We start from the raw sequence: 12752 nt of genomic DNA on the forward strand, positions 1-12752 counted from the left end.
ATGGTTCTGTCATTTTTTATGTTAATACTAAACTCTGTATACTTAATTTGTTTTAGGCTAGTGGTAGTGGGTGCCCAGAGTACAGCTAAAAGTAAGGTACTGGCATCAGGAAAAGTGTGAATAATTTTCATGTTCTTGCTGCTGCTACTGTTCTGGGATAGGCTCAGCCTAGCACCCAATTGTTGATGCATGACATTAACTAGCCATTACGTTTGAAACACTGCACTCGTTAAACCAGACAATGTTTGCCTTATGTCGGGTACAGTGATGTAGGGGCTAAATAACCTATTAAGGGGGAGCTCAGCTAAACATGCTAATTGTGTACCCCATCCTGTGCTCAGATGTGTTTGTGGAGGATTAAAACAAACTAAGGCTGACTTGTGCCAGGTGGGATGGGGTGGTTAAACCTATAGAAACACTCGTTGGTGAGAGAATCCTCCTCTAGTTGTATTCTTGTCAATACGAGCTGCGGACAGGGTATGCAGATTTGTTATTTTTAATTTTCTTCTTTCATTGGCACTTTAACTAAATGAACTTGCTGTTAAGTGAATAGACCTGTCTGCTACTCAATATGTGCCTCTGGGAACATGTGTATATCCTGTATGCTTTTGATTAACAAACTATGAATTTTGTCTGAAGTTCGCAGGTTTTCATTCCTACTCTCACACACACTCATCTGCTTACCGCTTCCGTGTCTCACAGCTTCGCTTCCAAAGGTGCGAGATGCAGAAGTGGTGAGCAGAAAAGGTAGGGAGACATTGAGAGCACAAGAGCGTGAATAAAAATGAGTGTGTGAGAATAAATGTGGGTATCGGTCAACTAATTTAATTTCCGTATTTTAAATGGTACCTGGTTTTCAAAACGGACTGGCAGGAAACAGAATTCTTTCTCTGAATTCGACTGGGCCAAGAACAAATGCAAAAATTAGTCCTAATCATCTTTGTCCCATTTGCACATGTCTGTAGTTGCCAAAATTTTTTTTTTTATATATCTATATCTCTCTGCATAAGTGACTTATTTCTAAAATCAAGATACATAATTAAATGTTGGAGTTTATTCAAGTTAACTATTTTAGTATATATAAATTTTTTAGAATAACTGCTGTATAATATTTATAAATTTAGATCAAAAGAAAAGGGGGTCTTCAAGTCAACAAACCACCTTAATCCTTGAAGCGCCAGATGGATTTGCAATACCAATAGGACTCTGGAAGCCAACCACATATCTTATACATGGTGACACTGGAGCCTAGTGGATGATCATCTCTTGTTCCACCCGGCAGTGAACTTGCTTTTGTGTTAAACTGTACAAACAGTGCTTCTGTTTAAGAGAAAAGTCACGTTACATTTTAAATAAGAGGGCTCCCTCTGAATAGAAAGATGCATAACGGTCATAGATCGATAAACAACTTCTCTTAGCATAAAACATATGAATGTCTGACTGCTGCAGCCAAATACGGTTGCTTGCTACTACAGTAAACTGTGTTGGAAAAAAATAGGTCAGCTAGCATGTTGGTAGGAAAAAAAAAAGCCACATCTTCTGCTACTACGATCAGGAAAAGTGATGTCATAGCAAACTCCCATAAAACTCATTGCGCCCTGTGACAAACGTAAAAAAGAAAACAAAGGTGTAAGGACACATTTATTTGAATATGTATATTTTTATTTTGAACAAAAAAAAAAAAAAGGACCAGAGGGTCAGAGGTTGCAATTCTGATCATCTTCGGACAGAATGATGACAAGTTGAATGGGGGTTGCAGCCCTCAACAGATGCACCAGAGATACAAACCTTTTCATACATGTGGGCATGTGGATTTTCACCCACGTTTTTCCCCAACAAGTAAGGAATTTAACACCTTTTTATGTGTGCCCGGATCGCTTACTGCCAGCCTACTGTTTGACATTGAGGGTAGAAGTGGGTGAGGCCAGAGGCAAGGCCACCTTGCAGCATTCAGCTTCATAGCACTGTGAGGTAACCTGTGATAGCTGCTGCAGCCGCAGAGACCTTTGTTTATTTAATAGCTCAGAGGTTTCTGCAGAATCCCCCCACCATGCCCACATTTTCCCACCCACTAGCTAAATGCGATGCAGGAGATGTATTTGGCCAAACACATCTTTGCTTATGTAATATACTTACCTCCAGTCCTGGTTCAGGGGAATACTCTGGGTCTATTCATACCCCCAACGGGCATGCGTGGAAAGTGCTTCCACGGCTTTTAAAATCGGACTATGGAGAAGGAGGACAGCTGCAGAGCAGGGCTGCAGCTTCTGTGTCAGTTACATGCTTTCATTTTTGTTCTGGAAGAATGCACACCAAAGTACTCACAGAATACTGTAATATGCATTTTTCATTAGTAAGAGAAAAACAGTAAACTTTCCATTAACGTGTCCTTCAATATAACCTGTAGGATGTGTATGCATGGCTCTTTCATAGCTCTGTAGTAAAACTGCAAAAATGCCTCACGTGGGAAAATGTGCCCTGATCCCTGACTCAAAAGGGTTTATCTAGGTTGGAATTAACTCATGCGTTAATGGATACATTAACGCTACAATTTGCTTGCTTCCGCATTTTTTCTCTCACAACAAATCATGCACGCAAACCTTAAAAAAACTATTATAATCCTAACAACGCTGACCAATCAATTCGCTTTCGCTTCCTGTTTGGTGAAGCCGAAGATCTCGCGTTGCTTTACGACACGGGTCAGGAGGACAGGCGAGATTTGGGGGAGATGGCGTCTTTCGGTTCGCGGAGATCATGGAATTGGGTGTTGACGTTCACCCGGTACGGGGCGCCTCTGTTGCAGCCCAAAGCCACTGTCCCTAAGCTTGCAGGTGAGGTAACGAACGCGGGAATGTAAAGTTCGTTCCCTTTTAAAGCCGTGCTCCATAACGCTGATATCCATATCGTTTCACATAACCAAAATCATTACGTTAATCAGAAACCGTTTCTGACAAGGCTCCTGGTAAAACGAAATTGCACATATATTCTAGTAAATACGGGTTCCCAGTAAAAATTAGTTCCAGGCTTCATAGGGTATCGTGTTAAATAAGCATGATTTTTAGTACACATGAGTCTTACATTCCAAATATCAATTTCCTAAAAGTTTGGTTTATAATCATGTGTGTTTTAATAACCAAGGAAAACAGTGTATTTGATATTTGCTTTTATCAAATAAGTATAACTTTTATTGCTGCAAGAGGATGAATTACTCTGAGATTCCTACAACAATAATTGGTAATTACAATGGTAACCATGTGCAGCAGCTTTACTTACAGAGTAGGTGACCTATTCTCGTATTCTGTCCCAGGCAGGTCTGGGGTGGGGACTCTGCTACATAACAAGCAGCCAGTTGCCCGTCAGGCTGCCTGTGGGCAGGTTAACCGGGAGATCATTGATCTCCACAATAGCTGTACCAAGTCCTCACACTCCTCCGCCTGGCACCTTCCATCTTTAAAAAGTGGAGCGCCAGGATATGGTGTCATATTTTTATGAATTTTAAGACTGTTTCAGCACTTTTGCTTAAATCACACTTTCCCTCCATGTTTAGTTTAATTTAACTTGCAATGGCAGGAGATTTCCCCGATGATACGAAATCAGGGTAATATTCTTTACCTGCGTTAACATTAGGGGTTGGTGTTTAGTAGCCCTGCTTATGGTTTCTTATCGGAAGAGCATAGGGAAGCTAACTGGTCTTATTTTACGTATTGTTAATGCTAAATTCATTTGTAACCAGAATGTTTCATGCCTCCCATTGAAATCATCAAGGAGGGCAGTTTTGTCTTTTGGGGACTTGACATGGGTTGTCACCTTTACCTTTGCCGTCTTAACCTGAAAACGCTGTTATGCTGGAATAAAAAAAAAAAAAAAATACATTTTTGTGTTATTTATTTGTTACTAGTAAGGCAAATGAAAGTTCCTTTTTTTATTTGGATTGTATGAAGTTGTTGGATGTTAATGTGAATGTGTCATTATTTATTTTGTTTTTAAGCTTTCAGGTTGAAGTCGTCATTGCAATATCTGACACGACAAGACTTGCCAAAACTAGCTTATCAAAACATAAAAGGCAAAAGCCCGGGGGTAATATTTCTGCCAGGTTATGCATCAGACATGAATGCTCGAAAAGCATTAGCACTGGAAGACTTCTGCAAGTCTCTTGGGCATTCATTTATCAGGTAACGTAAAAATATTCACAATTTGATGCAGGGCCAAGACATTTTTTCTCCTACCCTCCCAGCTGAACACCCACGTGTTTAAGACTACACTTGAGACCTCCGTTAAAGACAGATGTCTCATTTACTTTTTAAATTCAAGCCACTCTTTGGGGCGAAGAGGAGCTGCCTTTTGGTCTGTGACTGATTGGCAGCCTCTTCCTGAGCCAATATGACTGCTTACTACCATGATAACAAAAACAAGGTACAGCTTGATGCCAGCTGATCTATGAACAATTGGATATGGGTGCCTGCCAGATCATCAATTATGAGCAGTTGTGTACGGGTGCTTGCAATCATGGTAACAAACATGTAGGGGAGGAGATTAAAGAGCCAGGATGCTGCCAGCTGATCTATTGTGCAATCTGACTGCTGGCATGCTGGTAAAAGAAAAAAAGCTTGATCCCATTTACTATGCAAGGATTGGGTATTGTAATTTCACAGACACCCCCAACAATAAACATGTTTAAAAAAAATAAAACTTTCATTTAAGAAAGGGACTTCTGTCATCCTTAGTCAGAGGTTATGATGAGTGTGATGGGAGTTGTAACACACAAAAGCAACAAAAGAGGATGAGGTCTAATTCTTTTGTTTTCATTGCTTCACTGTTTGGTTTAAAATGTATGGGGGGGAGATAATGTTCTTACCTCAAACTCATGTAACTGTATGGAAGGTTCCCCAGGTATCTAGCTTGTTTGTCCTGAATAAACAAAATAAAATACACAGGTTTGTAAACTGTTTATTCAGTCTTTGCCTAAATCTAATTACGGTTAAGCTATGAAAATTGACCTGGTCCCTTAAGAGAAAATGGTTAAAGGTAACATTTAATGCCTTTGCGTGCCATCTCCTGTTGGTTTCCTGTGATCCCGTTTTTCAGCACTGCGTAATATGTCGTCATTATATAAAACAATAATAGTAACCAGTCACTGCATACACATGACACAGCTACTGTTTGACTTCAGCTCAGTTTGTCTCTGTCTAAGAAATACATTTAACCTTTGATCATTTTTTTTTCCGTTACCATGACCATTCAGGCCATTACATTTGTACATCTGTACCTGCACATTATGACACTAGTAAGTTTCTCTTGTGAGAAGCCCTGCCTGATGCTTAGTTATAGCGTGGTGAGTTCTTGAAAGCCATCTTTCGAGTTTTGTTGTGTTTTGAGCAGGGCCATGTCAGCCCTTCTTAAAGGAAAAGCTCAATAATTTTGGCCTGACATAAAGCATCCTTAAGTCAGGGAGCTTAAATGTTCAAACTCTTCCGTTATTGATTCCACTGAAAGTCCGATCGAATATCGGCACGCTCTGAATTACTTGGACTGTTTTCATTCAAAAGTTTAAAGTCATGGGGTGAATGCTTGCTGTTATTCGTTTCACTTAGTTTGGGCTTCCTAGTTTTAATAAATACCATAACAGTTGTTTTTCTATTTATTAAGTATTAAGCCACAACGTTTCTTTCCAGATTTGATTACAGTGGATGTGGAAGTTCAGAAGGAGATATCAAAGACGGCACGATTGGAAAGTGGAAGAAAGACGTGCTCTCTGTTCTGGATAATGTTGCTGAAGGCCCTCAGGTTGTTAATTTTACTTATTTACATCAGATCTTACCTGCCTATAATAACTCATTGCAAGGGTTTTAATGCATCACGTTGAAGACATTTCCATTATCTGTTAGCCTACAAGCTAATCCTGGCAAGGCAGTAAGTGCATTGGATATTTAGTCACCGGTACGGAAGGGGTTAAGCAAATGGTGTACATACCCTCTCAGAGGGATATATATATATATATATATGATATATACTACTTCAAGGAAAGCAACGTTGTGCATCAGTTGCTGCTGTTGGATTAAAACCCATGTAGTAATTGGAGTTGCAGTCCACAAGTGGTTGGTGATATATAATCCCCTTCATACCTATCCTTCATACAATCTTAACCATTTTTTTACTCTCCCATTAAGATACTGGTTGGATCAAGCATGGGAGGATGGTTGATGCTTCTTGCAGCAATAGCACGCCCAGAAAAGATAGCTGCTCTTGTTGGTGTGGCCCCAGCGGCAGACCATTTTGTTACAATTTTTAACCAGCTCCCTCTTGAGGTAACTCTTGTTAACATGCTATTACTCAATGCGTTTCAAAGTAAAATTTCGTCAGATACGTGCCATTCTTATAGTCGGCATACGCTGTATTAGATCTTCAGACATCACTGGCATTCTTTCCTTTGCAGAGAAAACACCCCTAATTTAAGCAGATTGGGAAGTGTCTTGAGTTAAATATGTACAACTATTTGACAACAGCAGTGAAGCACTTCCTATTCTGCCAAAGGTCAAGGAATCATTGATGCACTGTATGAATACCAATTTAAATATATCGTTATGTACCAAATTATTTATTACATGGATTAGTGTGTTCACAATATCTGAATTTAGTTAAAACTAAATTATAGGGCTGCAACTAACGATTATTTTCATGTTAGTTGGCCGATTTCCCCCCCATTAATCGGATACAAAATAAATGTACATTTTTTTGGTTTATTTAAAATAATTTCATGCACAAACTGGATGTTAAAAACAAACAGCAGAATAAAAAAACTTGCATTTCTTGTTTTTTTTTTTTTTTTCCCCCGACCTGCCCCCCCAATTATGCACATCTGAGCTCAGGCTTGCCACACTGCCTTCCAGATATGCCACATACCCCCTGAATGCCTTATGCCCCCAGATATGCCACTCCGCCCTCCCAGATATGCCTTATACCCCCTGATATGCCACCCTGCACCCCCCCCCAGTGCTTCATGCTCCTCAGTGTCTAGTCGGGGCAGCCGTCAGAGGTCTGCGCGATGCACGTAGACAAACCTCTGCCGCTGGCCGGCACTTTCGCTGGTGCTTCTATGACTGAGCACCGGAAGGTCATGTGACGCCGGTGCTCCATCATAGAAGCCCAGCGGAAGTGCCGGCAGTAGCGGAGGTTGTCTGCGTGCATCGCACAGACAACCACTGGCTGCCAGAGAGAAGCATCCAGGTCCCCTGCAGTGCTGCGGGGGATCCACCTCTCTGGCAGCCAGCGAACGTTGCTCAATCCGCACAGACAACCTCGGCTGCTGCTGGCCAGTACTTCCACCAGGGCTTCTATGGTGGAGCACCAGAAGGTCACGTCACGCGGGTGCTCTATCATAGAAGCCCCAGCGGAAGTGGAGGGCAGTAGCTGAGGATGTCTGCGTGCATCGCCAGCTGTCAGAGAGGAGGTTCCGGGTCTCCTTCAGCGCCACGAGGATCTGGATCTTAGTGTTATAGTCCGATGTCTGTTTGAGGTCGGGTTATAAAACTAAGGGTATTCTTCAGAGCATTGGCAACGATTTTCATTATCGATTTTATCGATTAGTTGTTGCAGCCCTATTAAATTATGGGATTAAAAATGGAAGCATATATAGTATTACATTAAAACATTACTGCATCCTCGTGTACAGTTTCTTTTCCTTATCATTTACATTATATGCAGGAAAAAAAGGCCATTGAAGAAAAAGGTGAATGGAGAATGCCGACAAGATACAATGAAGAAGGATTCTACTCCGTACCATATGCTCTTATCAAAGAAGCAGAAAATCACTGCTTATTAAATAGTCCTATTCCTTTAACCTCCCCTGTTAGACTTATACATGGTTTGAAGGACGAAGATGTCCCATGGCATGTGTCAATGCAGATTGCTGACTGTGTGTTAAGTACAGACGTGGATGTAATTCTCCGCAAACACGGCCTACATCGAATGAGTGAAAAGGATGACATTAAACTACTTGTATATACTATAGATGATTTAATTGACAAGCTGACCACCTTGGGATGAATGGGCAAATAAAATGGATACATTTCAATGTGTATCTAGGGGCACACGTAAATATAAAAGTGATAATACCGTATATACAAATAGCAGAATGGGTACAAAGATCTGGAGGAGGCTGCCCTCTTGGGCAGCCCAATGCATGCAAACAATAAATACACAGTACATCTGCACACCAATATGCTTAAGATATATAGAGACTGAATTCATAGATAAAATGTAAGCACACCTGATAGAGTGCACATATTTACACCATAGTCCTGATATAACGCAAACAATAGAGGGGAAAGAGAAGCAGGGAGTTGTGGTGCAGACCCCAATAGAAACTTTCCCTGTGATGATTTAATTTACATTATATCATGGCCACAGTGTAAATATAGATGAACTTAAATTTAACAAATTGTATATGTATTATTAAACTCTATAGTTTGTTTACTATTTAATTATTTTCCGGCTCAGCCTGAGCTGTACTATCTGTAGCTATATTGCCCATCTCTTGTAAGCGGTATCACCCGAGGCTTTTTTTAAATATCACACCAGTGTTTATTTTTAAAATGACTGTGAAAAATACTTTGTATACGCAATACACATTCTGTAACAAAAATTCCTTAATTGTAGAAAAAGTTTACTCTTTTTGCACATAATTAACCAAAAGAAAGTAATTTTTTTGTGGTTTATGTAGTATGAATTGCTATGTTATGGTGTATGCTTTTTTGTATTAAAATAACTTGTCCTTTTTTAGTGGCTTTATTATTTCTATTCACATGGCTTTTATCTGCTGAGTGTTTAAGTATACAAAGGTCTCCCTCCCATTGCTTGAAATACCTGTTTTGCAAAAGGGTACCCTAATTATTGAGTGAGATGTGGGAAGAGGTTATGGACAAATAACATAACTCTCCAGATAAAGGAAATGTATGGTTGTCTGTTCAGCCAGCTAAGCCTTTAGGTTAAATTCCAAAATGTTCAATTATACAGTATGAAGCTTATCTTATTATTTTTGTATACTGAAAGAAGTTTATGAATAATTCAATAAAATAACAAAAAAGCACAATTTCTTTATCACAAATAGGCAGGGGTGGGCTGGTCCAAAAATGTTCAAACAGAGCCAGAGCGTTATGTGACCCCACGGTAATACCTGGCTGCAAACAAGGTATCCTTGTCTGGTGGGAAATGTGATAGATGTGAGTATGTAAGAGTGGGTAACATGAGCTACAGGGTGGGTTCCTGGGGGCCCACTTTGCCAATTCCATATTATATAGTTCATTGACACTTATTACCCTGTTGGTTTTTCTTGATGCCCTTTTACACCCAGCAGTGGGTAGAACCTGGTCATATGTTAGGATATTTCAGATTATATCAATAAATTATCTGGAATTTCACTTTGTCCAATTTGACTTGGATAAGGGATATGTCTTTTCGTTGTTTTTTTAAAATATCGTTAAAATATTTAAAATATCGTTAAATATCGTTTTCTTTTGATAAATTATACATTGAATTGCAAGCTACTGCTTGTGGGGTATTGTGTGCCAATAAGTGGAAAGAAAAAAATGTCTCCCAAACTTCAATGGTATAGCTGAAATGTGACATCACTGCAAAATAATTATGCAGTGATGTCACCATCAGGGGAACCATCCAGTTCCAGCTAAATGTAAAGTCCAAAAAAATAAAGTTTATTATGAGCAAGTGCTAAAATTAGCACTGTATCTTCCCACAAGTCTTGACATGGAAAGAGTTAAAATAAAAGCATTTCAAATACTCAAGGGGTGTCTACTTTAAAAGAAATGAATGGTTTGATGGGGTAAATTGGAGTGGCCAGGCTCAAAGATAGGGCATAGGCACAGACTGACCAAAATGGGGGGAAAAGCACACTTAACAATTGTGGCCTTTTAACCTCAAACACCAGACAAACCCATGCATGGGTGGTATCGCTGTAATCAATAGATGTTGCTGAACACATATTGGGTTGTTATTTGACAGTGACATATACCTGGAGCTGTCCATTCACACCTGAAGTACAATTAGCGTAATAAAAAAATAAATTAATGCCACAAACTTTGTCAAAGGCTGGTGGTAAATTGAATAAACTGGCTTAAAAGATGGCCGCCTTCTGTCATGGGGCAGTAGGACCAGATGTATCAAAGTTCCAAGTTGAAAAATGCGCACTTCCCAAATGTGGCATTTTACCTCCCAAACAACATGACAAACCCATGCATGGGTGGTATCACTGTACTCAGGAGATGTTTCTAAACACATATTGGGGTTTTGTTTGATAGTGACATATATCTATAAGTTTATACCTGAAGTGCGATTTGTGTGAAAAAATACAAAAAAATTACCACAACGAACTTTGGCAAAGGCTGGTGGTTGAATCTCATGCATGGAATAGGTTAAAATACTAGCATTTGAAATACCTCGGGGTGTCTAGTTTTCAAAAATATATGGTTTGACGGGGTAAATTGAATTAGCCGGCTTCAAAGATGGCCCTATAAGGACATAGGGGCAGTCTTTTGAAATAGCAAAATGCTACGTGTATTTATTATCCAATAACTTGCAGAAAAAAAGCAAAAAAAAAAACATAACATGGTAGGTATTTCTAAACTCAAGACAAATAGTAGAATCTACTTAGCAGTTTTTTTCATTAGCTTTTTTGGGTAAAAGTCAGAAAATTAGTTTTTTATTTTTCATCATTTTTAATTTTTTTTTAATGGGAAATTAGATAATATTATCAAAACACGAGCACCGCAAAAGTGTTAAAACAGCCTGGTCCTTAACCCTTTCACTGCTAAGGACGTAGTGGTTACGTCCTCACAAGTGGGCTTCAGGTGCTGAGGACGTAACCACTACATCCTCAGCAGTGACTTACCTCTGCCCCTGGCTGTATCTTCACAGGCATCGCCGGGGCTTCGTCCTCAAACGACGACGTCATTACCTGTATACATACTCTACCATCTCTATAGACATAAGATCATTAGATGTTTTCACACTCTGAATTGTACCTGAACATGAGCTCTGGTTATGGAAACATGAATCATAGGTAGTTTTAGCTTGGTGAGGAAAACAAATATTTTTTGATACAAAATGTAAACATTTGGACAAATCTAGCTGTTCAGGTTATGAAATCAGTTGAGAAAACAAAATTAGGATACTCTTAATAATTGTGTACTGCTGACAAGTATCCCTAATATTCTCATAGGAACTAATATTTCTTCTTTGCCTGCCATTGGTATTAAAGATGTACCCATACACACATCATTACTGCATCCTAACCATGTATAACTATACTCGATAAAGCTACTTCATTTATGAAATGTTCCCAACACCCAGATTTATCATCTTGTGTGTGGGTTCCCTTAGTCCAACTCAATAAGTGTTTAGGCCCTATCATAACATTTAACCTCATATTACTTTGTCTCGTAAAGTTAATTTTAATGTTACAAACTAAGTAACCTTTCATTGTACCAAAACACCCTTGAGTATTGTTAAATTGGCTATGAGCTGGTCGTCGAATCTGTAGATCTTCCTTAGAACAGTCAATCATCAGTATTACCACCATCAGAACTGCTAGAATATAAATGTAATGTCTCTTCCTAAATAAGTGTCTCTGCTATTATGGACTTTTTAATGATTTGCTTTATCCATTCAACCCTTACACACAACCTAATATTTTCCATTGATTATGAAGAAACATATTTGATCAATACAATACATAGTAATTGAGTCATGACACAAAACCCTGTTCTCATGAGCTAAATTAAGGTTTTAAATCAACCAGAGAAGCAAAAAAGTAAGCATCCCTAACTTGTACTTCTGCAAATGATGGGCACTATGTAATTGCAGTTTAACAGACACAACATAAGACATTACAGGTTCTTAACTTACAGAATAAAACACACACAAAAAAACACACATAACACATCTGATGGTGTTCATATATTTATGTTGATGGAATTATCAATATATTTTTTCTTATAAACGTATTTCAGACATCTTCGTAGAAGACAGAGTGCAGGAACACTGTACAAATTAGAGTTAATTGCTGTACTAGCTCCCTGTGTCCTGAAACAACATATCTACGTATTATAACTCATGACACTTACAACAAACATATTCTTCTATATTTCCTGTATTAGCCAATCTCCCTAATATACCTAACAATTGGAGTGCAAAGTAAATCTCTTTGAGGTGTCACAGCCCTGTTACTATATATATTTGGATCTGAACTGTAAACAAATCCATTTGATTCTCCTTGCTCTTTTAACCCCTTCAATCCCCTATGGACGTACCGGGACGTCCAAAAAACGCCTAGTAAAAAAACTCTATAGATGTACCGGTACGTCCAGCCCTTCGTGCAGCGTCAGGGACACATCCCTGCCGCTGCACGGGAGACCAGGCTGTCGTTTGACAGCCTGGACTCCCCACTGACAGCAGAAGCCGGCATCGCAGGCTTTCTGCTGTCCGATCTGCTGTAACAGCTCCTGGCATGAAAGCCGGAAAGCTGTTACGTTTCAAACTGCCCGATCGCGCAACGTAACCCGGAAGTTCATCGGAGGACAGGATATCCCCTGCAGGGGATATCCTGTCCTCCGATGAGGCACAGACGCTGCGATCTCTATGCACGTCTGTGAGGACCTGCATAGAGATCACAGTGTGATCGGTGCGGGGGGAGTGAGAAACCATGTCTCTTACCCCCCCCTCTCGTCCTGAGACAAAAAAGC

The 12752-nt window shown here is 39.6% G+C and overlaps 1 protein-coding gene across 1 annotated transcript; it reads left to right on the plus strand.

Annotated features, from left to right (window-relative positions):
• Positions 1-2703: 2703 nt before the first annotated feature.
• On the plus strand, positions 2704-8124 carry ABHD10 (abhydrolase domain containing 10, depalmitoylase). The gene is made up of 5 exons (XM_053454520.1): positions 2704-2831; positions 3989-4172; positions 5673-5784; positions 6168-6305; positions 7702-8124. Exons 1-5 carry the CDS (start codon positions 2729-2731, stop codon positions 8041-8043), a joined length of 879 nt encoding a protein of 292 aa, XP_053310495.1. The 5' UTR covers positions 2704-2728; the 3' UTR covers positions 8044-8124.
• Positions 8125-12752: the final 4628 nt, after the last annotated feature.

Source organism: Spea bombifrons, chromosome 2 (assembly GCF_027358695.1).
Source record: "Spea bombifrons isolate aSpeBom1 chromosome 2, aSpeBom1.2.pri, whole genome shotgun sequence".
Classification (NCBI taxonomy): domain Eukaryota; kingdom Metazoa; phylum Chordata; class Amphibia; order Anura; family Pelobatidae; genus Spea; species Spea bombifrons.

What these genes read in the sequence shown, in the direction of transcription:
- ABHD10 (XM_053454520.1), top strand. Translation starts at nt 2,729, where the DNA reads ATGGCGTCTTTCGGTTCGCGGAGATCATGGAATTGGGTGTTGACGTTC. An exon ending in CTTGGGCATTCATTTATCAG is followed by an intron (nt 4,173 to 5,672) that starts GTAACGTAAAAA and finishes GTTTCTTTCCAG; the next exon opens with ATTTGATTACAGTGGATGTG. An exon ending in ATGTTGCTGAAGGCCCTCAG is followed by an intron (nt 5,785 to 6,167) that starts GTTGTTAATTTT and finishes TCTCCCATTAAG; the next exon opens with ATACTGGTTGGATCAAGCAT.